We start from the raw sequence: 27,627 nt of genomic DNA, 5'->3' as shown, positions 1-27,627 counted from the left end.
GACTTCAGCTAACGACACCCTTGAAAACATGCGGGGGGGAAAAATGATTGACTTTGTTTTTAATGAGGCGTTGAATGGGAGTCTATGGAGCTTTTTTTTTTTTAGCAGCCAACCCCTAGTGGTACACTTTTGAATACAGTCAATGGGTACAGTCACTCCTTTGCAGGTGTACTTCCAATAACTTTTACGCATTCAGATCAGCTTATTGCATGAAACTGAATTAGTGTGAATGACCTGGAATGTCAAAGTATAAACAGACTGGCTTCTTCTTTTTTTTTCCTGCAGTTTAATCCTTGTAGGTCTCGACTCAGATCTCATTTATTACTTGATACTTACTATAAATTGCTCTGGTAGAAACACCAGCCTGAGCGTTTATACAAATGTTGTTATGAGAACATTTACGGCATAACAGATGAATATAAAGTGGAACAAAATTTGGGAAACGTACTAATGCTGACCAGAAGGATCTCAATTCAAAGTGTAATTGCTGGCTTAGGAAACCTGTATTTGTTTCATTATAATTGTGAGCAATGAGTTCCCCCCTCCGGGAGCTGCAAAAAACGCAAACAAACAAGTGACTCCATTTTCTGGAAAAGCGAGGAACGACACAAGCGAGCTAAACATTTGAGGGCGTAACATAATTCCATGCAACGTTTAGCGGTGAAACAAGACACAGATCGCCCGTGGATGTAAAGTAGGGCCTGAATTATGAGGGGGGCCCAAAATATATATATATATAAGGGAGGGGGAGGAGAAGGAGGAGAGATTGGGGAGAGGTGGTGGTGGTGGTGGTAATAAAGATGACGGAGGAGGGAGACGGCGATGAAGGATTCCAAGAAAGAGACGAGAGTTGAGAGTTCATCCGTTCTGCTTTCTGTCTGCGACCGGTAATGCTCAAACTCTCTCTCCCTCTATCTCTCCCTCTCCCTCTCTCTCTCTCCCTCCCTTTCTCTCTCTCTCCCTCTCGTCTTTCTGTCTGTTTACAATTACCGTGCCGCGAATGAATCTTCCACGAATGACCGCTCAACTGGCAGCCCCGACTAGCCAGGAACAAGGGAGCTATTAGCGGAGGAACTGAGGAAGGAAGGAAGAGGGGAAAGCCAAAGGGGAAGGCAGTCCAGCACAGAGACCCGGGGAGGGAGAGGAGGGAGGGAGGAGGAGGGACGGCTTAGAGGAGGGAGGGAGGGAGGGAAGGGCGGTATAGTGAAGGAGGGCTCGGCCACATCTCCCTGCAGGCAATCTGTCCCGGCAGAGGCAAGGATCCCCGAAGGAGGAGGACGAGGAGGACGAGGAGGACGAGGAGGACGAGGAGGTGGAAGCAACTCCCCTCCACCCCCACCACCCCCCCAACCCTTCACCGCCACCAGCAAAGAAGAGGAGATGAGAGAGATTAGTTGCGGGGTCGGGCCTGGAGGACGGTGGACAGCCTTCTAGAAATGCTTTCATTTTCTCAGGCAACAGGATATAGGATGGCACCCCCCCTCCCCCCTCCCTCCCGTTGGCCCTTTGACACGATAAATACATGAGAGCATTTCGCAGGGTGTGACGTCCTCTTGAGCCTCTCGAGCCCCCCCCCCCCACCCGATCCAATCCCATCCGAGAGTCAAGGTTTTTTTCCGGGGGCATGAGAGCGCTTCTGGGAACTTCCTGACAGCCATAAATTACTTCAGAGATGACGGGGTTAACAAAAAAAAAAAAAAAAAAAAAAAAAAAAAAAATGCGAGTGCCCCATTTAAAAAGGTGCAATCCTGAACCTAAGAAACAGCCAGACTTTCACACGGTCATTCATCAAGCGGAGCCTGCGAAAGAGGAAATGAGGTGACACCCTGGCCGTCATCCTCTTTCCGAAGCATCTGCCAAGTCCTCGCAGCGAAGGGAACACGAGGCCTCAAAGACCTCCGACATGTTTCGCGTTGTTGTCGCGTCTCTCCACCTGACCTCGCGGGGTCAGAGCTTATTGTGGCTATTATTAAAAAGGTTCCGCTTACATCCATCAACTTATTCACTTTCAAAGGAGACAGGCCACTCATCTTTTAAAGGCTTCTTTTTTTTTTTTTTTTTTTGGAAGGGAGGAAGGCGATAGGGCTGCAGAGACACAAGCCAAAGGGATTTAGCAGGATTGAATCGTGTGCCAAAAAGCACTGATGTTGGGTATGGTCACTGGCAGCGTCTCCATATAGTTAAATGCTCTCAAACAAACAATGGATAAACATCTTCGTAAATTGCCGCCGCACTGCTTACATTCGGAGAAAACCGACGCGCAACGTTGCCAGCTGAATCCGAAGCTGCACGTATTGAGTGGCCGGTGATCATTTTTACATTTACACAAAAGCGTCCTAACTGGTGTTGAAAAGGCGAGTCAACAGGACATTTAACAAGAACAACAATAATCAGCGCAGTTTGCAAAACGCTTAAGTAATTCATCAAAGTCAATCGGCCAAACATTTTGCAAAGCTTCACAAAAAGTGAGGAATTGTTGCTTTAATGAGTTTTTGCATCATTTCTAATTAGTTAGCCAAACAAAACAAAACAAGGCAATTTGAAAATGAGATCTTGGGCTCAGGAACACACGAGGGGGACGATTTTCACTCCAATACTAACAAATGATTTGGGAGTAGTAATAAATAAGGATATTTTGACAATAATCATTAGTTGTTAGACGTCATCGTCATGTTAGCTGTTCCCTCTTCGAAACAAAACATCTGTTGAAGGCTATGATGCTATCCAAGATTTACACGAGACTTACACAAACAATGGCTTTACCCAACAATGATATACACCGTATATATATATATGTATATATATATATGTGTGTGTATATACACGCAATGCAGCTCCAGTACGGGGAAACGCAACTATTGACAGCCAAATGGGTCGTCCTCACAGGGGGATTTGATTTCATTTTCAGCTTTCAATGGGTAACTTGATCTGGACGGGCACGACGGTGAGGACGGGGAGGACATACGACATGGCGGATACCGTTACTGTCCGGTGCGCCTCCGCCAACGACCGCGGACAAATAATGTCCCGTTTGTTTGAACCGCTCCCGCTGAAAACACGGCCGCCGGGACCCGCCGAGGCGAACAGGAACAGAGAGCACAAACACTGCTTTTTAATCACAGAAGAACCCCCTCGACCCCCCCCCCCCTCCTCCACCCCCCTCCTCCGATCTTACACCTTATCCACTTGTAAGCAGCTCTTAATGTGGTGTTGGGATCCCCGGAGCAGAGAGCCAGGCTCAGGAGGGGAGGGGGGGCTTCAGCAAGGGTGGGATATGTGAAACATACAAAGGGGGTATTATTTGTTGCAACCCAGCAGTTGGCCCCCTACCAGCTTCTATTTTGTATGTGGTTCTGACTGTATCCCGATGGTGCTGAATGACGACTCCCTTCCTACTCCAGGACTTTTTATTTATTTATTTATTTATTTATTTAATTAATTTTTTTTTACACGGACTAGAGAAAGACCGAGCGGGCCGGGCTAATCTCCTTCCAGCTGGCACACGCAGCCGCCTATTAATCAGATTTCCGAACGTCTAAACGTAATACCCGTGGTGTGTCTGTGTTTAAGGATTAAAGCGTGTTGATGTCAGTGGATTCTGTTTCACGTTTCTCGAAGTTTGGACACAGTTTCACCAGAAAAACCTCAGCGTTTCCCCGTCTGTATGGTTTTTTTTTAGGTGTGGGCGTTTTATTGCAGGTATCGAAGGAAAAGTGAAACGCAATCGAGGAAGGACGGTTGGAGTGTAAAGTTGATCTATTAAGCTAATCCGATGCCAAAAACACCAAAGAGGGGTTTTATGGTACACGAGTTAAGAGTTTTAAAACTGAGGCAGTTATATAATTTTTCTGTCAAAAGCCAAACAGCGGAAATTCAAGCGTTCACTTTAACGCGAGTCCATCGCCTCACGATTTAGTTTTAGTTCACGTCGAACACGCAACCCAGCATCACCTTGATAGACAGTTTCGACGTTTAAAGGGCGAGCTCGCTAATATTACGTTGAAACCTGCGCCTTCGGATGAGAACTGCAATATCGACACTCGTCAAAATCATACAGAGGACGTCAGCTGGAAGACTCAGATGTACGTATAGGTACCAACTGAACCACCTCTGTGCTCATTATAGGGGAAAGTGGTTAAATCTACTGCTGTGGTGTATGTCGAGGATGGTTATAATATCGAGTGACATTGCTCACAATTATAACTATAGTCGTGTTTAAAGAACCAGTCGCCTTCGCTATAAACATCCAAAGGAGCCATCTTTGAAATGTGACAAAAAAAAAAAAAAAAAAGAGGACAAAAGAAATACGAAGAAAGAGCCCGATGAAGACAGACATGCAAATAAAGGAAAAATATATATATAAATATAGATATATATCTATATATATAGATATATATACACGAACTCTCCAGCAGCAGTGCAGGAAAGGGGGTTAGGAGGAGCATTTAGGAGAATAAACGAGATTTCCTGAACGGAGAGCATTCCAAGGGCGCCGGTGGTCTCGGCTTGCCAACAGGCAAGACGACACATGCTGGAGATGTCTGCCAGGTAGCAGAGCACAAAGAGCCCTCATTTCCTCCCTAACCCTCCCTCCCCTCCTCTCCACCTCCCCCCCCCCCACCACCAACTCCCCCCCACACACACTCCTACATTACACACCTCCCCGCTCCCATCCTCATGGCTTTCTCGCTCTTGCTCACCAAAACAGAGGAGTAGCAATGGCTGATGGAGGTGCAGAAAGCAAAAAAAAAAACAAAAAAAACCACACATGCAGCAGTAATATGAAAACAAACAACAAAAGTATTTACTCGCCATGTGTTACTTTTTCCTTTTCTTTTATAGTTTTATAGCGTCTATTTGGATCATTTCTGATTTCCCTTCATTTTTCTTTTTGCTGGTATATTTCATCAGAAAAGAAACGCTGAAGTTGTAAAAAGTTCTTTTGTGGCGAGATAACCAAAGTGTGGTCGTGCAGGTTTTTTGTTTTTGTTTTTACAGTCTGGTTGGATTGGAGGCTTTTTTTTGTTTTTTTTGCGGCGGTATTCTTGGATGCACACATATGTAAGCTGACACTAATACAGCCCTTGAAGTTTGATACTAGCCTGGGGATCCTGCTCCACACACACACACACACACACACACGCACGCACGCACACACACACACACACACACACAGAGCTCATCCATCCCTAGGTGGTATCCCATTACTTGCTTGCAAAGACACACACACACTTTTTTTGTGTGTCTTTTCTTTTTTTTTTTTTTTGCCGCCGTTCGCTTCACAAGCCAAAACTCTCACTTTGCCTTCTCATTACTGCATCCTAGAAACATTAGCAGGGCACGGAAACACTTTTGAATACCCTCAAACGGGGCTGCGATTGAATTATGATTAAGCGAAGAGATGCAATACAAAGTATTACGTGTTGAAAACTCAACTAACCAGCTGTAAACAGTGGGGACGCTAATAGCTACAGTGCGGCTGTATGGACGGCTCAGCTCAGCTTCAGCGGGGCACCTTGCGCTGTGGCGGCGGGGCTCTATTCAGAACTGTGCAGTCAGGAAAAAAACAGTGAATAAGCTCTAATCCCTTAAGACAGCACCAATAGAGATTCCATCATGCTCGGCTCGTCACGAGAGGAGAGCAAAGCTTTGGGGGAGATGATAACGTCGGCGCAATACAAAATAAAATATGGCCTGTTTTGACTGGCCGGCTTATAGACACTCTTTTTAAGCGAAGGGAAGCTTCCTGTCGAGAGGAGGCGCGGCTCAGGTGGAGGTTTCTGCCGAAGAAAAGGGGCAAAACAAAAAAGGTATTCACTCGGGAGGATCCTCCGATGCCCTCTCGTGAGGCCACGAAAACAAAGAGCGAAATGTTTTCGAGAGAAGACTTAGTCGGATAAAAGCGGCGTTCCTTTTACGGAAGATGGGATTAAGAGATATTCACGTGAGCCAACGTGCACAAACAAAAAAGCAAGACGTACTTTAGGTGCGAAAAAAAATATGTATGGTTTGCTTTAGGTTACGTTACTTTGGAGGCAGATAGCTTTTCCCCTAACAGCAAAAATGAATCGTCCAATCATCAGCTGACTGAAGGGAAATTAATTAATGACAATTTGGATGTCAGCTGATGTCGACGAAGCCAAGAACGAGCTCGGAAAGTAGCCTTTCAGGACAACGTGCACAAACAGTGTTTTAAATGCTTCGAAAAAGGTGAACATCTGACGTTTCCATGACAACCGAGCAACTCGATCCGCAGAGGAAGACTGATACCGTCGAAAAGATGCGGTGCAGCTACGAATTGTACCTTGAGGAGAGTTTGCAGGGCCAAGAAAGAACTTTGTAATTTAAGATGAATAGTATTAAAAAGATATCAAGCAAAAAATGCAAAACACGTGTTGGTTCTAGCTTCTTAAATAGAAAGATTTGCAGCATTTCATCTATTTTGTATCTTTGTCAATTGAATATCTTTCGTTTTTGGACAGTTTGGACAGAAAAACCAAGCAATCTAAAAAAAAAAAGACCAATTAGCCTTGGGTGATATTTGGGTTGCCATTTTCTACCACGACGTACATTAAATGTTTATTCCAAAAGAAACTATGAGTTCCAATGTCAGCACAAAATTGTAATCTTTTTTTTTTTTTTTTAATATATAAATTGATTTATAACTTTGTTTGACGCTTTCTCAACGGTCATGAGGATGGAGGACCTGACCCGTTCCGGTTCACTGTGCCAGATGATAACAAAAAGCATAAATCGTTTGCAAAACACCCGTCGATTAACATCTGGGACGCTGGCATGTGAGCGCACATGAATGGAAAGCCACACACACACAGAGAGAGAGAGAGAGAGAGAGAGAGAGAGAGAGGAGGGCGGGAGAATCAAAGCTGCAGCTAATACCCTGAATATCCAACAAGTGGCCCACTAATTACAGTCTGCTTGAATTCAACTGTGATTACAATTAGCGACGTCCAGAGGAGCTGCGAAAACACTGGCAGATGTCCGGCCCGCTCACAACCGGCCTGATGTCAGGTATTTACTTCTGAAGCCGAAGCCACAAGAAGGACCTGATGGGTGGACTCTCATCAACACGCTCCAAGTGCTTGTTAGGAACAGTTGCAGGGGGACCGGACGCACCGCAGACACGTGCACGAGTGGTCAAATATAAGAGGAAAGTAGTTTTGATCAACTTACAAGACAATAAATAATGAATTTGGTTTCAGTTATGGATTATTATACCGTCAGTTTATGTTTGGACAATTATGTTGCCACCACCACCACCACGGAGGTTCATAAAGACCCACATCCTCGTGTTTTAGTGACATAAAGTACATCTCATAGTGTAGCTTTTTGGTCAAATAGCACAAACGCTGAATAGAAGGAGCAAAAATACTGCAAAATTTTAACAGAAATCATAATCCTACAGCACCAGGCTATTAAATAATATGACAGGTTTAGTTTCTCTGAGACATAACTAAAGCTGAGCATTTGTAATTTTATTCTGGCAGGTTTATAAATGAGTATGAATGACTATATTTTAAAAAAAAACCAAAAAACTGTCAAAAAGTAGTGACCCATGTCAAAGTTTGGCGCCATCTCCTGTTCAGAAGCTGCGCTGCAGGACGAGCGGCAGACTTTTCAAGAGAGGGAGGAGTCTGAGAGGGCAGAAAAAAAAACCTCCTACAGTGAGACAACCAGACTTTCTGATCCACTGCTGGAAAATGACACAACAACAACAAAATAAATATGACCAAAAAAAAAAAATGCTGTTACATGCTGTGTATTAGTCACATTATGACTATACAGAAAAACAAATTTAACTTATTATATTAAGTTGATTTAACTTTATTTATGCAGCAAATGTCAGCTGGCAATGATTATATTTGGATATTTTCTTTTTATAATTTTGCACTCTTTCCTTTTTCAAATTGAAACCTTTTTTTTTATTAATCATAGTAAATCTAATTTTAGCGTGTTCTGGCAAAGGTAGGCCTTTATTTGTTGTCATTGTTCCAACACGGTAACATGCCCGGGGAGATGTTTTGGTGACTCAAACAGCATTTCTGGCACAAATTCACCCACAATACGATGAAGTAAAACAGGAAGATAAAACTGGAAATTTGTAAGTGGGTGGGCGACTCTGCACAGACTTGCCGGGACAAGATCTGTCAGGACAATTAAAGCACTTTCAGCTGCATTTCTTGTATGAAAGGTGCTATTACAAATCAAGTTTATCATCATTATTATTATTATTACAATTATAGTGGAACAATAGCTATATAAATATAAATATTGAAAGCAGTGCACTGTTTATTAAAAGCGGAAAACATTGACAAAATGTAGTGAATAAAAATCATCAATTCTCGACCTGTGAAATGTATCTTCAGCATAAAGTATTAGGAAGAGACATGCTGACCTTTCAAGTCTACTTGTTGCCTGTGTTCTGTTTTGGATCTGATAAGAGCCGAGTTGGTAACTTCTGGTCACAAAACAAAAGACCCATCTGCTAGTAATCTCCCCCACTGCAAGTAGCCTCCTGATAAAGCCCAGCACACATTAGTGTAAACAAATGGGCTTTTACAGTGAAACAAAAAAAAAAAAAAAACAACAACGCTATCTTTCGAAAAAGGAATAAGGCAACAACGAGGAACTGGAAAATGTCGGAATGTGGTTTTTTTAGACAAACTGGAAAAGGGGTGTAAAAAAAAACAAAAAACAAACAAAAAAAACAAAAAAGGGAGGTGTCGTGTTGAGTGTTTGTGTGTCCAATCGACGAGACGGACAGCTGCTCGACAAACAGTAGTGACAGGGGGCCGCTGCCTTCTAACGGGCTTGGGTAAATATTCCTGGTGGCGCTAATCAATCACCGCAACTCGGTGGCGCAGGGTCAGAGGTGGGACCGGGTGATTGGCGCAATACAAAGGAAAGAGGAAGTGGAAGAGGGTTTTTTTCTAAGGTTGAGAGGGGCAGTGGTGTGTGTGTGTGTGTGTGTGTGTTTGGTGACATGTCATCACGCAGAGGAAGCGACTATAACCTCCTTACGCTGCCCACATTTCGTGACTTTATCTTACACAGGCTGATATGCAGTAACAGATGTAGAAGTGTAGCAGTGTCTTTCCCCGTTTGTTATAACAGAGCAACATCGAAGTTGTCACTTTTTCTGCTTTGACACAAAGTCCTGCGACAAAAGTGCGCACTCGTGTGAAAACTACGTATTTGTAATCTTTTCTTATCCGTTTGTTCGGACGTGATTCAGCTTCACGGCTCGTCGACTTGCAAAAAAAACATTTGTTCCAAGGACTAAAACCTGAACACATCTTGGATATTATTTCTGCGTTGAAAGAGTTTAACTTGATTCAGTACATGAAATAAAGAACATATGCTGACCAAGCGGCAACGAGCAGTTGGCGGCACCGCAGGCCTGTCAATCAAAAAGACTTGCCCCCAAAAACACATTTTATTGTGACTTAACGACAGGATTATTTTCAGGAACTAATAAGAAGGAGCAACTTTAGCTAACAACACAAAGATAAATCTTATTGACTTCGAATTTGATGAGACTTTGGAGCCTGCCTCTAGTGGCCCTCTGTGGTATCGCAGCTTAAAGCGCTTCCTTATCGGCCTCGTTTTTCAGACCCGGAAGATTCATCCACGTTTATACGCAGTCAGTGATTCTCACCGTGTTTCCTTTTTCTAAACAACCTTATTCTGAAAACAAGAAAACAACTTGATAAGAACTCTCCACTGCCGAGGAGCGCCGGTTGAGAGATGGACGACAGGTCCTTTCAAACTAAAGTAAACTCCACTTTCTCCCTTCTCTCTTCCTCTCTCCATCCCACCCACTGTGTCTGTCAAACAGTTGTGCCCCCCCCCCCCCCTCAAAACCCCCTCTCTCCTCCACCACCACCACCCCCGGGAGCCTCCTCCGCACCGCTAACACCCGACAATGACTTCATTGACACCCTGAGCGTCCCATTAATCTTCATTTGTCCCATCATATCCTGTCATTGGTATGGTAATGTCTGCCCATCTCCGGTGTGAACTGACAGGCGACGAAGGAGGAGCGGTAAAGGAAAAGTAAGGTGCTAAAAATTTAAGGGGGAGCACCGAGGGGGGGGGGGGCAATGTGGTGGTGCCTATCTGGCCCATTTGGCTTCATCCGTTCTCAGTGGAGCTCATTCAAATGACTTGAAGCTCTCTAAACACACACTCGGCGGGGGGGGCGGGGGGTGCAGGGGGGGGGGGGGGTAATCTGATTTCTCAGCTGCGCAGGGGGACCACTTCCTGAGATGGGAGGCCAGCTTGTGGAAGGACACCTGGGGTTTCCCATCTGTCCGCCCAGGGGCTTGACCCCCTGCCGACAGTTAATAAGAGTTTCTCTCGCTGTCCTTTTTTATGCATCTTTCTTTCTCTTAGATACACACACACACACACACACACACACACACACACACACACACACACACACACACACACACACACACACACAACTACACACTCAGCCTGTTTCTTAGCCGCCGTGGCACTAATGGAGTTTGAAATGAGACGGCAACCAGTTGTAGCGGTGGAGGAAGTTGCTGTCATTCCTCCACCGCAGCGATGGATCAATTCTCCACAAGTGGGGGTGAGTGGGGGAGGTGGGGTGGAGGGGTTGGGGGGGGGGGAGGTTACCCAAAAAATGTATGAGGAGGATTTGTGCTGATGGATTTGAGATTACTTACCAGTTTATATTATCATTTATAAATGGAAAGCAGAAATGGACGATAAAACGTAAAATAAACGCTTCATTTAGGGAGAATCTTTTTTTCATTTTTGGTAAAAGAAATTTGGCAAAAATTCCTTCAAGTAATTTTCGTACTTTTTTTTACAGAAGTTAGCAATTATTTCATATGTTTATGTACCGTTATTATCATTACATAAGATATTTTTAAACTAAGTAGATCAGCAGAAGCAAAGAGAAAGAAAAGTGGAAGAAAGACAGAGACGTACAGCTGCCTGAGCTTAAAGAGCGCCGCGACATCCTCCTTTCCTGTGTCCTTCTTTGACGAGCCACAGACTCCGTCTTTGATCAGCACTCAGGAAATTTCATTAAGGCGGAGATGGGTGGATAAGAGACCAAAGAAAGCTTTTGTGGATGGGAAGAGGAAGGGAAGGAGATAAAAGGGTGGAAAAATAAAAAAAAAACGGAGGGAAGCAGAGGAATAAAAGGACTAAAAGGTGGATCTCCCACTTTTTCTGAATTGGAATTGAAGTGGGGAGAACGAAAAGAAGAGGAGACAATTGTTTTACCTTTGGCGAGTGGCGAATTAACCGAATCAGAGGTGAAATGGTTCGAGTTGTTCGCTGGCTTGACTTAAGCCAAATCTTCAAATATCACCTCGAACCTCAGTGGTGCTGACTAGGGACATTTTTTTTTATTTTTACGTGAATGTTTTGAACATTTGCTCCTGCTTAAAAAAAATACCAAGCGTCGCGGCAACGGTTGGAGCTAAATGCTAACGTCAGAATGACTATCAGGCCGAATGCTAATCACGTATAATGGTCACCGTGCTGGTTTAGCACTAAACACAAAGTACAGCTCTGGTTACAGGGAATGCCACTTAGTTTTGCACGTATTTGGTCATTAACCAAAGTAGCTGTAAACTTTAATTGTGACCGGAGGACGGTGCAAAAGAACAAGTCAGGCAATAAAGTGTAGTAGAAGTTTGTGTAAAGTAAAGTAAAGCTAAGTTTAGCAAAGTTTTGTAAAGTTAAGCTAAGTGAAGCCAAGTTAAATTAAGTGAAGCTAAACTAAGCAATGTTAGGTTAAGTTTAGTTTAGTAACAGACTTGTTACTGTGGTCCAACCAACAACAAATACAAAAAATAATTAGTTGCAGCCTCTTTATACCCATAAACCTTTAGTGTTATAAAGTGAATTATTTTCCTTTTCAGTAATAATGAACCACATCTTTCTTCTTCTTGAAAGAGTTCAAACTAACAAAACAAAAGGAGAAGCTTCAAGGTGAGAGAACATAAATGCGTCCGAAGCTGAAACCAAACCGTAAAAAAGCTTTCTGGCAACCGATTCACCCAGTAGCATTCAAAGAGCCAGTCCAGGGAGACAGACCGGAGCAAGCGACCTTTAACCTTATCAATCATGCGCAACAGAGTAAACGAGGAGGTGGGGGTGGGTGGACGTGGGAGATCCAAACAACATCTCCTCGACCCTATCAATCACCGACCAAAGAGGAGGAAAGAGAGATGAAGACGGAGAGCCGGCGTCTGTTTACCTTATCGATCATGTCGGGCCGGTTGGTGGCGGCCAGCACGGTGACGTCTCGGAGCTGCTCGATGCCGTCCATCTCTGTCAGGAGCTGAGCCAGGACCCGGTCGCCGACACCGCCGGAACCCGACGAGCTGAAGGGACGGATGAGGACATAAGACGGATGAGCGTAAGGAGACGTAAAAAAGAGACGAGAGTGATGTGTGGACGGACGATTGAGCGGGAGGATGGATGACAGAGAGGGAAAGGGGACGCACGCTGGAAAGAAAAAATGTAAATTACTGATTGAATTATTGTGTGTGAAGCGATAAATTCTAGATACGATGACGGATGAAAGAGAGGATGGAGACTCACGGAGAGAAATAAAGGTGGAAAAAGGAAGAAATGTAGAGGGGGAAAAAAAAAATAGAATAATGCAAGAAATAATGGAGTTCAACGTATGATGGATGAATAAGAAGAGTCCAAGGAGTCCAATACAACACATGCCTAAATCCTTTCTCATTCATCACAGTATGTGCGATATTACATAATCGAGAAACTTTTTCCAGTTCTTGAATACTTGTAGGAAAGTTTCAGTGACAAACTATAAGCAGGTACTTTCATTGGCAGAATGGCTGGCAGAAAAGGTTACACACACATTAACTCAACGTGACATGAAAGAGAAATGTAAATTGTTGCCGCCGGGGCATCTGTTTAGGGGGCGCTGGCGGGCCATTTGGCCACGCCCACACACGACGCCACTAAAATCCGACATTTTTCGCCGGGAGAGACGCGTGTACCAACTTTCATGAGTTTTTGAATATGATAAAGCCTCCAAAAATGCAGTTGTTTACAGAGAATAATAATAAGGTGGAATAATAATTCCTTGAACAATAGGCCTTAATTATTGAGAGGCCCTTGTTTAAGTGTGCCAGAGAGGAGTAAGGACACTGACAAGAGTGCTTCCATTGGGCTGAATGGAGCAATTGTGAGAAAAAGCAAAAAGAAATAAAAACTATAATACGTATAATAATTGAACTTATAGTCAGCTAATACCCTGCTCGTATTAGCTTTAGCTCAGCCACTCCGAATAGCGGCCCAATCAGCTGCCAGTGTAAACAGTAAATTCCGTTTGTCCCGCCCACCTTAACTGCGATTGGTCGGCTGTGTAGAAAGTGACGAGCGCGCCATTTTACCCCCCCCCCCAAAAAAATCCTGGACAACGTCCAACGTTCAGCGCTAAGGGCAAAAAAAAAAAAAAACAACATACACGACTTTATCGCACCGAAGAACTGTAAAATAGAATATCACAAACTTTATCGTTTAAAAAAACCCACCAATGTGTTAGTCACTGCGTTGCAAGGTGGTTATTTTCCACAGTGCAGACAGCCATCCTTCCCAGCTCAAAACACACACACACACACACACACACACACACACACACACACACACACACACACACACACACACACACACACACACACACACACAGTCTCTGTTGACAGGGCGAGCGGAAGTGCCAGACGTCATTAGCACAGACAAGACTGCAGAGGAACACAAAAGAGCTCTGTCACTGAGATATGAGGGCAGAGAGGGAGAGGGAGAGCGAGCGAGAAGGAAAGTTTGGGTGAGCGGAGATAGCCGGAGAGACGGGAGGCAGGCAGAGGAGACGGTGAAGTGACGAAGAAAAGGTGCAAAAGAGGAAAAAGTATGAGGAGAAAACGTCGAGAGAGAGGAAAAAGTAAAAGGTGGTGACAAGCTGAGGAAGAGGATGAAATAGGATGTGAGGATGAAAAGGGGAAAAAAAAAAAAAGACAAGAAAAGTGGAAAATATTACAGGAGGGGGAAATAAAAGGTGCAATAAAGGACATTTTTTCTTCAAATCGTGAATATTCTGTCTTTTTTGTCTTAACTTTCACGACGGCAGTTTATTTTCATTTCAGTCCAACCTGAACCTTTTTTTTTTTTTTTAACCTTTTTGTCTTCCTTCGTCTGTCAATCTCCGCCTCTGTCCGACATTCGCTGTCTGTTTTTTTGCCCCCCCCCCCCTCCCCTATTCTCCCTCTCTTCCTGTCTTCATTTCATTCCACCAGTTTGGACTCGTGGCAGGTTGGCTGACAGATTTACAGGTGCTTCTCATCTCCTGCCTCAAGAGGGAAAACACACACACACACACATATATATACACTATACAGCAAGAGGCTGTCTGGTTGTGTCAACAGTTTTGAATTCTTGCCGGTGTGCGTGAGCCACTTCATTGATTAAACACGGCAGGAAGTGAAGACCGATAAATAACCTTTACAGATCGGCGCTAAGTGCATTTTTTTTTTTTTTTTTGAAAATAGTGAGTGGCCTCGAGGCACAGGTCCAGCTCCACGTCCGTCGCAAAGGAGCTGACAAACTAGAGTACATACACAAAATTAAACGTCAAGATAAGGAGAGGGACGCTCAATCATACTGTGGAAGCAGAGAGAACTTGTCGGTCCCACCGGAGAATGAATAAATGACTGATGAAGACAAGCTGCAATAGAGTCGTATCCTGTACGTTAGAAATGAGCCGAGACGGCATTAAGAGTTGTGGTGTAGAAACTTTGTTCCAGGTTCAAAAGTGTAACCTATTGAAAGACGCAGCTTGTCAAGCCTGACAGTTGGAAAGTGAGTAAGATACAAGAGGAGGAAAGTAGCGTTTTATGTAAAGATGGTGCTTCTTCCAAACATCCCGTCTATCTCGAAAAAAAAGAAAGAAACGAGAGACGAGAACTGAGACCACGCGTTGAAAAGTTGAACACTCGTTGCATGAAATCACTGATTTAGCAACAACACAAAAAAAAAAAAACACGTTTTAGTACTTTCGTCTTTAAATGAAGCCTCAACTGGCCGTGACGCAAACCTAACTGCACCACAGGCCCTTTTTTTGAGGTGTAATATCTAATTACAGATGGGATTATTTCCAGATGGAGCGCCAGAAAACTAATAAAAAGGAGTGACTTTGGAGAGCGACACTACCGGAACTCGTGGAAAAACATGATTGACTTTGTATTTCATGAGAGAAGTTGAACGGGAGTCTATGGAGCCAGAGCCTTTTTGGAGCCAACCCCTAGTGGCCCCTCGGTGGTATTGCACCTTAAGGCACTTCCGCATCGGTCTCACTGGTCAGACCCGGAAATTGCGTCCAGTTTATGCTTCAAATTCGCAATTAATATAAATAAATAATCAACTCTATGATATAAAACACTATCACGTTTTTAGAAAAAGCCTCTCGGCAGTAGCAGCAGTTGTATTGTCGCCGTGGTAACAGTTGTGTCCGCGACTGACAATATCAGCAAGAAGGAAGAAGTTTTGATTTGTTTACTGTGGAGAGTTCCTCAACTTTAAATGTAGAGACAATGGATTTGATTGGAGATCAGCAACAACCTAACACACGGCACCATGTGACAAATTAATCATTCAACCCCCGATGGGTCCCAAACCATGTACTGAATATCAGGAGCCAAATATTTCGTATGATTTTATTTATTTTTCTCAGAAGACAAACTAAATATTTGTGTTAATAAAAACAGCACTGAGACGATTAAAGACATGGTGGTAATTCCAATGGAAACGTGCAATATGATGTTTGTTTGACAAACGTTCAAGATCATTCAACCTTTCGGGAGCAGAAGTACATGAACAAATACGACATGAAAATGTTGTGATGTCTTCGACGCAGTTTAGCAGTGGATGCATTTAAAGGGCCCACTTCATTTCTCAAAGTTCAGCCCGCCGGCCTTTCTGTGCTCCTTCCTACAACACTTAGTTTCATCGACTGGTTTACCAGGAAGCACGCTGCATATTTGACCTTCCCCATCTGCCGTGGAAGGGCACAATGAAGTGTTTGTGCGCCTCCGGTCTGTGTCCTCTGCCTGCCCCCCCCCCCCCCCCATCCCTCCTCGTCCTCTTTCCTCTAAAGCCACAGATGTTCCCAGTGCCATCCCACTGAAGCGCCTCCGGACAAGACTGCGTTGTGTGTTCGCCGGTGGTGAAAAAGCCCCCCCCCCCCCAAAAAAAAAAAAAAAACTCCTGAGAGGACACCATGGGAACGGAGCGAACCGGCTTTGACAGCGCAGTCATGCAGACTTTTTTTTTTGAGAGAGAGAGAGAGGATGTTTGCTCCATCCATCATATATGAATCACTGGGAGGTTTTGTGGGGCAAGAGGCTACGGCTACGGTAAATGAAAGCAGACCCCGGCGATGATTGTGCATTTATCATCAGCCGGACAATGAATGACCGCGGCGCTGGAAATAGCAGCGCTCGTTCGTGAGCAGTGAACAATTACCAGAGGAAATGCAAAAGTGATCACGTGGGAGGGTGAGCTCTGGTCTGGTTTTGGTGTGCTATTTCTACGGGTTTTAGGAATAGAAACACGCTCTACCTTCCTCTTTCACCGGCGAGGGCGTCGATCTCGTCGAAGAAGACGATGGAGGGAGCAACGGCCCTCGCTTTCCGAAACACCTGCAAGCCGAGTCGGCAACAATAGAGAGGAGGGAAGGGAGGAGGAGGAGAAGGGGGGGGTGGAGGGGGGCAGGACCAGTGAATCATTTCCCAGTGACACAAACATACAGAGGAAATACAACAGCACTCATTGAGGCCATAAAATGTCAGGTTAAAAATAGTCAGAGCGCTCCACTTTTAACACTTCAGATCGGTTAGAATAAAGCGACGTAGAAAAAAAGGTTGATTTGAATAACTTCCCATCGACATAAGAGTCGGTTACAATAAATCAGGTGAGGGAGGTTTCAGTGCACTCACCTCTCTCACGGCTCTTTCAGACTCCCCGACATACTTGCTGAGTAATTCTGGCCCCTGAAAGACAAATTAAAAAAGGTTTAAATTTAAAGTTGTACATTTTAATTGTAAGATTTGTTCTATAATTTGACACTGAAATAAATAAAATTATTAATCAAGCCAAAGTGATGTGTTTTGTTTTCCCTGCACTGAGTACAATAAACTCGTGGATCCCCGTAGAGGATGTCGGCGGTTGAGTTTAAAGATTTCGAACATGAACAAATTTTTCATCATTAACAGGAGGTTGTTTATTTGTTTGCAAAGCTTCCAGTTCTGTTTGTGTAGCTGTTTAATATGAGACGTAACAATCTTAAAGGAGCATAAAAGCAGCTGCTTCTCCGTCACATCTTTGGGAGACTTAAAAAGGAGAAGGCGGTAAAACAGTGATAGCGTACCCTGACAATATCATGAAGGACAGCAGGGTGTGTGTGTGTGTGTGTGTGTGTGTGTGTGTGTGTGTGTGTGTGTGTGTGTGTGTGTGTGTGAGTGTGTGTTATCGTTAATGGTGCTATTAGTACACAAAATAAATACAAATCCAATCTTTGGCATATTCTCACAGGTGAAATAGAAAGATTTAGAACCAAAACTGAACAATGCAACAGATTAGCCAGATTAACCGTTTCTGCAAGAACCAGGAGATAAATTTTGTCGAGGTTCTTTTTTCTTTATAGCTTTGATGACGGTATCAAATAAGCAGCTTATTTCCCATTTAGTTACAATTTCTTCTCAAATTTTTACTCAGGAAGCTTATTGCTGCTCAGAATAAATGCACCCTAGATTTTTTTCCACTCAGGTGTCGGCCTCCAAAAACCCACAGATTCCTTTAAAAAACAGTTCCTAGAAAGAAAACTTTAAGAAAGTGAAATCTGGTATTCTCAAAAAGTTTTTAAGTGCATGTTACTAACTTGGTCGAATGCTTTCTGGCTTTTACTAATGCTCCTTCAGGATAACTTTCTGTAGAACACATTTTTAATGTCTATATACATTCATTTTGCCTGATATGTTGGCATAGCAACCAGACTGTTGCAGCAAAGCATAATTTTTGATGTTGGCAGATAAAAATAAAAATGACCATGAAAGAAGAGATCAAGCCATTTCAGAGTGGAAGAGGGGAACTTGTGGATGCGGGTTGTTTTCATACACAGATTGAGGCAGTTTAGGGTGGACTACTACTTCCACTACAGATCTTAACCCTGATTCCTCCGAACCTCAACCTCCACTACGCTCTCTTCTTTCTAACTTTGGAGTCCTCTTCCTCCCTCATCTCTCGGAGCAGATAAACATCCACTTCAGCCCTCAGAAGAACTTCCTCTGCTGCGATCCACCCTTTCAACACCTCCGGGCTGACGGAGGAGATGACACTTAAACTCCCAGCCCCTTTGTCTCCTGCAGTAAGTGTGGAGGTTCGACTCATTAATCCCAGGTTCCTCTCTCTCTCTCTCTCTGTCTGTGGCCAAGCGAGGGCTGGACACGGTGAGTTTAAAAAACCGTTGACACAGTAGAGATACGAGTGTGTGTGTGTGTGTGTGTGGGAGGGGGGAGGAGGGGGGGGGTAATGTGCATGTATGGCATCTGCGGATGTGAGTGTGTTTGAGTGGCTGCAGAGGGAGGAAACTGAAATTGACAAGATGATAATAGGGCTTTTTTTCACATGGAGGAAACAGGCTGAGCCTTAAAGTATCCACATTTAAATCTGGATAACGTATCTATGTCAAAGCAACCGCCGCGCTGGAAAAAAAAACCTGATACTGTTATTGCAGATGGTGGAAGAGCAGCTTTCACCAGGAGGGACAGGATGTTTTTTACCCTTTTTCATGGTGCGGATTCTTTTTGTGATGACTTCAAACCAAGATTATGGTGCAACTGTTTCTTTATGAGCCTTTGTATTAAAGACTATGGAGCCTCCAGGAGTTGAGACAGTCAAAACATTTCAGCTACTTATTGGTGCATCTCTGAAATGTGACGTGTTGCCGGGACCCATTTGAAAACAAGATGATACCTCGAAACAATAAAATAATTTGATGTTTGACTGATGCCTGCAGTTTAATAGCATAGACATGATAATTTATCCTGGTTGTGACATATAAAAAATATATATATGTATGTATATATGTATGTATATATACATATATATATATATATATGTATGTATATATGTATATATCTATATACCTGACTGAAAAATAGTTTTTTTTTTAAAATTCCCTGATATTCCCTGACTCATGGGAACATTTCATTTGTTCATCTATAAAGCTGTAACAAAATTAGAGGAACTTCTTAAAGGTGTCTTAAGTTTAACTTTTTTGGTCAGAGGTCAAAGAAAAAAAAACGTTTTTATTTCTTTCTGATTCACATCAACATTTGTCGCCGTCCACTTCCTGTCGTTGCAGGGCAACACTTTTTTTTTTTTCCTTTTCTTTCTTTTTTGATATTCATTGATCAACAGTTCAACAAGCTGATCAATCAATCTCCGTCAACCGGGCTCTGACAGGTGTGTGTGTGTAGGTGTAGGTGTAGGTGGTGGGAGGGGGCAGAGAGGATGCGGTGATGAATGAGAGGAGACAAACACGGGGTCAAAGGTCAGACGAGGAAGCTCTTTGCAGAGGAAGCTGAGCAGCCACACCGCCTTCAGGTCGTCGGGGGAAACATCACCGCCGCCACTTCAACACATCAGATATCTCTGAGACATGAGCACCATTTTAATCTTTTATATACTTTAACCTCTTAAATCCCACTGGTCGAACAGTATTTACAAAACCCGCAGATTGTAATGGAGATCCCAAAGTTTTCAAAAGACATAAAAAATATGCCGGGCTGAATTTTTTTGGGGGGGAAGTGTGTATAACATGATGCTCAAGACATCCTGGATATTTCCCTTGAATGGAAATGTGAAGCTATAAAAACACGTCTTATGCCCGGCGAAAAAAAAAAAAAAGACGGCGCCAAGCACAACACAAGTGAGCTGGTTTCCGCCCATACGTGTGCTCGTTGGCCGGGTGGTCTTAAAATGAGGTGCTTTTACACACACACATAAAATGAGGTGCTTTTACACACACACACACACACACACACACACACACACACACACACACACACAAGGCAAAAAAAAAAAAAAAAAAAAATTACAGGGTGAAAGATTATTATTGGGTACATCGATCTGTGTTCGAGCAGATTTGTTTCCTCTGCAGAGAAGCGTTCTTTTCTAATATTTGGAAAACCTGCCTTTGCAATAGCAATCTACCGAAGGGAATGAGAGGTGACACTCTGATTGGTTTAATTCCCGTTTACACCCAAAGCACACCTATGATTAATTTGGGCACGACGTACCCCCACCCATATATGACCGTGTACTTATAGCTTTGAAATAGAGCCCAAAGTCTTGAATATCTAAGTTTGAATGGAGACTTGAAACCCTCTGATACAGTAGAGTACGGTGAATATAATACTGTAAGTCGGGCTGTATTTTTCCAAACAAAAAGCATTTTAAGGGAAAGTAAAGAGTTACAGCAGTTCAACCTTTCTGCCTTTTCAAGATACAAAAATCCTACATGGCACATTTCATCTTAAAACTGGTCTTTATAATGCACATGAGAGAAGTGTGTTTTTTATATCAAATTATGTCCTTATTGTTGCTTCTATGGGAAAAGGTAATGCCAATCTACATGAACGATGTTAAGTTACAAAGGTTGAGCTGAAAAGAGACGAGACCGAATCATCAAGTTGTCAAACTATTGGCTGAGTCACATGCAGTGCTTTTGGCAGGAGACTGAACAGAGAAACTGATATGAAGGAGAACATCTGTAAAACATTATTTGTTCATATTTATGTATCAAAGATAAAAAAAAATAAAAAAAAAAAATTAATAAAAAAAAAAAAAACAAGCAGCATTTCCAGTACAACAAATTTGTTTTGTTTTTTAAAATCTTGTCTGGACAAAGAAAATGAAACACCATTATGACCCATTGACAGAAACTCACTTTGATAGCCAGGAAGTTGAGCCCACTCTCATTAGCCAGAGCCTTGGCTATCATGGTCTTGGAGCAGCCCGGGGGCCCGTAGAGCAGGACTCCTTTAGGGGGCTGGATGCCCATGCGGGTGAAGGCCTCGGGGTGCCTGAGAGGCCACTCAACGGCCTGCTTAAGCTTCAGCTTCACCTCCTCCATCCCGCCGACATCCGACCAGCGGACCTGGAAGGAGAGAGCGTGACGTAAAAAAACAATAAATAAAGTGGAGGAGAAAGGTTTTTTTTTTTTAATTTAGGCGTATTTTGGCAGTTCTGTGGCAGGCGGCCCGATGCATATCATAATAGAAGATAAGAGAGAGAAGCCCCCCCCACCAAAAAAAAACCAAAACACTTTCACATAAAAATATCTCATGACACTTTATTTAACATAACAGTTTGGCATCCCTATTCGAGAACTAAACCAAAAAAAAAAATCGTCCCACAATTTAACAGCGAGGGAGTTTCAGCATATGAATAAACGTTTGTTACATTCACACCTTTATAAAATGAGTCAGCGCTGGTAATGACCACCAGATGAACGCCTCCCTATTTCACAATATACAGCGTTTTTAAATCTGGTGTCTGGTGAGACAATTTTAACCACAGTGTAAACAGAAAACACAAGTAGCTATAAACAATAATAAAAGACAAGGATAAGTAGCGTACTTGCCGTACTAACGCTCTCTATTTTAACTGCATAAGTGCTTTACACTGTCAAGTATGGAAACATCTCGTGCGCTACAAGTACCAGGATGATGCACTCAAAACAGTTGGAAAAATGAGCGTCAAACAACGGCCGCCATCTTGGCTACGTAACGAAAAGGCAGGAATCCACCAACGTAAAAAATTTTCACATGAAGGCGTCTGAGGAAGCTGCAGCTGTTGCAAAACACCCCACAAGAAGTGTTTAGGGCACAAAAACATGTTAATTTCTGGTTAAAATAATTATAGGTAATAATAAAAGCCGGCAAACATGTTGCCGGGGGCGACGTGCTGCAGTTTATTTCCGGTCCTTGCACAACGACAGCGTGCAAATTTGAGACAACACCACCCCGTCAAAGCTCAAGTACTGCACAACTGTACCTGGAAATGTAAGTGTACTATATGTTGGTGTACTAAGGGAAGTACTTCATCTGGAACACAACCTACACGTCGGAGTAGAGGAAGAAGTACTAGTTGTAAAAACAGCGATACAAGAAAAAAAACTAGCAGAAGAAGAAACAAAGCGAGCCTTATTATTAACAGAAGCAGGCGCAGATGACCTGGAACTTTTTCATAGGGTCAAATTGTTGAAATTAAACAGCGTCAGCTTCAGTGCCATCAGTCATTCGCACAGTAACATGCAATCAAGTAAACTGCTGGAAGTATTGTGTGCTCGACGCGGACAACAGCGAGTGTCCAAGCCCTAATGAAGGATCACCATTAAACTCAAAGTCCAGTTCATCTGAACCCTCATCAGTCTGCTGCAGCTCAAAAAACACGTCGCCAACAATAAATGCAACGGACCAAACACACTCTTGATTGCACGCTGACGTCACCGACGGTTTCATGTAACCCGTACGAGGACCTTTTTTTATTTTCTTTTTTTTTCTTCTTCTTTTTTTTTTTTTTTAAACTCTCTGACCGCGAAGATTTGTGGTTCTTCCAGACTGATGACAGGAGTCAGGTGGAGGGGAGGAGAGGGGGAGAGGGGGAGAGGGAGAGAGGGGGAGGGGGTGAAATATAAAAAGCATATTTGGACGGAGACGGAGGAACCGAGTTGAATCGGGGGAGACTCTGGACAGAGCGAGCGAGCAACAGAGAGAGTCCGCCAGCAGCTGTCTGTCTGACAGATGGAGGGAGGGAGAGAAGGAGGGAGGGAGGGAGGGACCGGAGGAGATAAAGCAGATAAAGCCTTTTTTTTTTTTTTCCACCCTTCCTGTCACTTTTCTTTTACTCTCTTCCTTCGCTCCGTCTCCACTTCTTCCTCCTCTTCCCATCTTTCCCTCTCTTATCTCCTTTTTCATCTACATTCATACCCTCTCTGCCACCTCCTCCTCCTCCTCCTCCTCTTGTGGGTTATCTCACTTATCTCTATCTACTGTTTTTCCTGTCCTCTTGGCTTTTCTCTCATTACACTCGCGTGCACAAGAAAGGAAAGAAAATCCGGTTTTGCAGGAAGTCATACACGCCGTGTTTATCTGCACTGTAGCAGTCTGGACTCTAAAAAAAAGAAATCTGTAGCCGGTCAGTCATCAGATTTCTCCCCTGACCTTGAAGTTATTTAGTTAGTTTTTGGAAGCTTGGCTTTCTTATTTTTAGTGTATAAGTTATTTATACGATTTTTTTGTTCTTTTCTGCATATGTGATTTATAGGCACATTTACGCTGAGAGGACATTTTTTCTGATTGGATGGCTTAATCCATAAAGTGCTGATGAGTCTGAACTTGTCGTTGTCATGTGATCAAAAAATGTATTTAATTCTTTATTGTCATATATATATATAGTCTTCTTAGCAGCTTAAAAATAAAAAGAGGATTAAAACTAGTTAATAAATATATATAATATAATAAAATATGCATTTCTCTGTACAAAAAACTAGAAACATTAAAAGCATTATTGCACAGATGTAGTGACGAATCAGACAATTTTTCAATCAAGTGAATGACTTGCTAACAATATTGATTATCAATAACTAGAAAGAAAAGTCGAGCAACAATGTCACATATTTGGTTCCTGTTCTAAATGTGAGAATTTCCCATATTTATATACTTTTGATTTTGGATTGTTGGTTCAACAGACGAGCAGTTTACAGGTATTATCTTTTGGCTCTGAGGATGTCCATTTATCTTTTCATAAAAAAATGTAATCAACTGATTAATTAACAACTAATGAGGTGCAGCGCCAATCAAGACTTTTACTTTCCAGAAGCGTCGACGTGCTCCTTCCTGACTACTCTTCATCTTTTCGGTTCTCTACAGTCGTCTTCTTTCCTTCCTCTAGTTATCACTGCATCTCTCGCTCTTTAATGCTGCTGCTTATAGCTCTTCACTCCCTTCCCCTCACTTTGACTTCCTCCTCACATGCTCAACCACCACCACCACCACCACCACCCTCCTCGCCTCCCCTCCGCCTGCTCTCCATCCAGAGGTAACGCATCCCAGGCCACCGGCGCCGTCTCCGGGGAACGAAGCACCTAATGGAAACCTGGCGTCTGGCCACATACTGTAAATACCGAACAATTTATGGACAGCGCCGAGCGAGACAGAGAGAGAGAGAGAGAGAGAGAGAGAGGAACGGACGAATGGAGGAGAGGGAGGAGAGAGAGCTGCAGAGATCAGGAGATAGGCCGGAAGCAGGCGAGCGAACCGAAGCGCTCATTTGAAGACCCGAGAGGAGCAATGAAACGAAATCAAAAAGAGCGGCGCCAGATAAAAGCAAGCGTAAAAAAAAACTAAAAAAAACTGGCTTATAGATGGAGAAATGGAGGATATACAGGTGAGCAGGATGGAGACGAGTTAAGAGAGATGGACGAAGACGAAAGAAAAAGGAAACAAGATGGGCACTCGAAAAGGGTTTTTTGTGACGTATAAGAGCGAGAAACTTCAGTGTAAACTGTAGAAAATAACGATATTAGTTTTGCTGAATGATGCTTTTTCAGTGTTGGTGCAGTCACTGTAACACGGTATCATTACTTTGTGATGTACTGACAGGTTGAGGAAAAAAAATGATGTTGTGCGTGGGACGTTAGATAAGATTTCAATCTGGATTGTAAATCAGTGGAATATTAGTTACGAGGAAAAAGATCCAAAAGGGAGGCGTTGCGGTACGAACATTTGCGACGGCTCTGCTCAGTTGAAATCATTATTTATGGGAGCAGCAGCAGGTCACCGGTAGAAGATTTAATGTTTTCTAGAAAGCAGCAGGAAGTTCGAGCCCTTATTTCATCAAAGCCCGACAAGATTACACCGATTCTTACACAACTACCCAAACGCTGAGATTAGCGAGTTCGTGACCTCGGAAATGTCGGCCGACGAGACGTTCGCGGCTCGAGCGACAAGTTTGATCGGCTTGAACAATTTTCCGTCTAAAGCTGCCGATGAACTGCCGCCGAGGTCAAAAGCCCCGGGATAAGGATGCGAGATGATCTTGTGGGAGGCTGCGTGGATATTATTTCACTTTCAATTTGTTCTACAAAGGTCGCTGCTCAGATGTTCATCATCATCAAGTTTCCTTGAACGCACAAAAAAAAAATGATAAAGAACCAACTTACAATTACGGCCGAGCGGTTGTACATGCCTTCGCTCACCGCTCAAGTTGCAGCTTACGTGTATATCTGTCCAAACCCATATAGATATTGAACTCGCAGTGACCTTGACTCATGACCTTGACTTATGACCTTCAAAATTTGAAAGCGTCCATGAGCTGAGCCAAAGTAAACATTTGTGACAAATTTGAAGAAATTCCTGAAAGATTGCGTTCATAGTCGTGGGTTAAATGTGAGGTGACAGTGACCTTGACCTTTGACCTTGAAACATCTAAATCTTATCGGGTCTTCGTTGGTACCAAGTGAATTTTCCCTTGCCAAATTTTAACCAAAATCCCTTCACGGCGGTCTTGATATAAGGCGTTCACACGAACGGGACGGACAGATGAGAGGGTGGGGGGCAAACGTGAGGTCACGGTGACTTTGAACTTTGACCTTTGACCACCCAACTACCATCAGTTGGTTCTTAGGACATACTGTATACTGTATAAAGGATTGAGTGACACGCCAGGTCTGCAGTTTGACTGCTTGCCTTGAAAAAAAAAAAAGTTAAACCCCGCCCACCGGGGCACAGAGCACGAATGAAAGTACTCCTCACGGGCGACCTACGACCTGAACCCTTCGAACGCCTCCAGCCTCCGAGGTTTACACCAGCGAGCGTCCTCAGACGTGCCGATCACCGGAGCGCAAATCAATCACTCGACTCTTCCCGCCGAGGAAGCAGATGTGCAGCAAAAACGCTGTAAACTGTCCTCTTCCTCCTCTTTTTTGTTTTTCTTGTTTCATTTTTTTTTGGACGGGGGGGGGGGAGAGGAGAGATAAAAGTCGCATTAATTGTTAGCTGCCTTTTCTTTTTCTGTCACAAATGAAGCGTCTGTGGAATTCGATGTTTTGACTCACACCTCGCTGTCGTGTTTTTTTTTTTTTTTCCGCCCTCCTTTCTTCCTTCCCTCCCCTTCCTTTTTTTTTTTCGTACGAGACCCAGTTATTATCTTTTACTGTTGTTTTCTGAACTTTACAAGGGGCCTCCTCAGGCTCTGGCCCTTTGATGGGGCGAGCGAGGAGGGAGCGGAGGAGGTGTGGGGGGGGCGGACTTCTCAGACACACAAAAAAGGAGGAATAAATGGGCTTGTTATACAGCTGCCAAATAAAAATATTGAAGCCAGGCTGCACGGTGAAAGATGATTATTGAAAACAAAAACAATAACAGGGTCAACGAGGAAGAACTTCGCGTTGCAAAACAAACCAAAAAAAACCGGAACTTTCCGTTTATTTTCGTGTAAATATAACGTAAACTGAGAGGTGTGATGTGTAAAATTCAAAAGGTCTCCAGATACGCGATGGGAGCAGGTTTCAGAGGAACTCGAGGCATGTCTTCATCCGGCACCACTGGAAGTTTCTTATATAAAATGGATTAGAAACAAATGTTTGCACTCATGTGGATATAATCAAGTCCGGGGCTCTGCGGCCGGCCTTTCAGCTGAGCTGTGCAAGGGGGGGGGGATGAAGAAAAAAAAAAAAAAAATCCAAACTCACTCCGCTCTTATTTCCAGGAACCGGCCGCAAGGACTGAATGTCTCCGGGTGAGCTCGGTGCCGAGTGTTGCAGAGAGAGAGAGAGAGAGAGAGAGAGAAAGGAGGGAGGCGGGTGGAGGTGAAGGGATGGGAAGGACGTTTCTTCTTCTTCTCTTTTTTTTTTTTTTTTTTCTTTTTGGTTGCTGGCAGGAACCGTCAGCGACCCGATCTGCTTTCAATTACCGGTGGAGGATGATGTTAGCCCTCTTCCTGTCCATTATGTCTTGCACATGCAAACTCCAAAACATCCTGGAGTCTCACCACTGTCCTCTCATCCCTCCCTCCCTCCTCCTCCTCTGATCCCCTCTTTTCTCCACTCCGTCCGCAAAAGAACAAGTAATTTATCTCCATTGCAGCGGATGGTAAAATGGCCACGGGGTCATTTCCACTCTCCCTCGGCCCTGACCCCGTCTTTTTTGTTTTTTTTGTTAAGTGCTGGTGATTCTGTGGTCAGCGGATGAGCTTTTAGCGTTTTCTTGTTTAGGTTGTAAATTTTTCTCTGTGCTACAAAATGAAAGCGGCGACGGCGTGATGATGTAAACCGGCCTTGCTTCCTGTCGGGCCCATCGCAAAGGCCGAGTGCAAACCGAGAACGCGACCGATGCCGGCGACAAACAAGAGGACGCAGATCGTGTCGTTAAGAGAGACGCCATAAACCGGGGCGGCCGTTACGAAGGGGAGGAGCCTCTTCACGGAGCACTCTGATCCAGTTGAAAATGAACCAAATGATCCTTATTT

At 43.6% G+C, this 27,627-nt stretch overlaps 1 protein-coding gene across 1 annotated transcript in view; it reads right to left on the bottom strand.

Annotated features, from left to right (window-relative positions):
* The window catches only part of afg2a (AFG2 AAA ATPase homolog A), a 99,082-nt gene that overhangs the window by 54,940 nt on the left and 16,515 nt on the right, over positions 1 to 27,627 (bottom strand). The window contains 4 exon segments of the mRNA XM_069169419.1: positions 12,269 to 12,395; positions 16,654 to 16,733; positions 17,031 to 17,084; positions 21,044 to 21,253. Of these exon segments, the coding sequence (XP_069025520.1) occupies positions 12,269 to 12,395; positions 16,654 to 16,733; positions 17,031 to 17,084; positions 21,044 to 21,253 (471 nt within the window).

Source organism: Embiotoca jacksoni, unplaced genomic scaffold (assembly GCF_022577435.1).
Source record: "Embiotoca jacksoni isolate LCO1_2020_lvr unplaced genomic scaffold, fEmbJac1.0.p SCAF_45, whole genome shotgun sequence".
NCBI classification, from domain to species: Eukaryota; Metazoa; Chordata; class Actinopteri; family Embiotocidae; genus Embiotoca; species Embiotoca jacksoni.
This window is presented reverse-complemented; position numbering and strand designations above follow the sequence as displayed.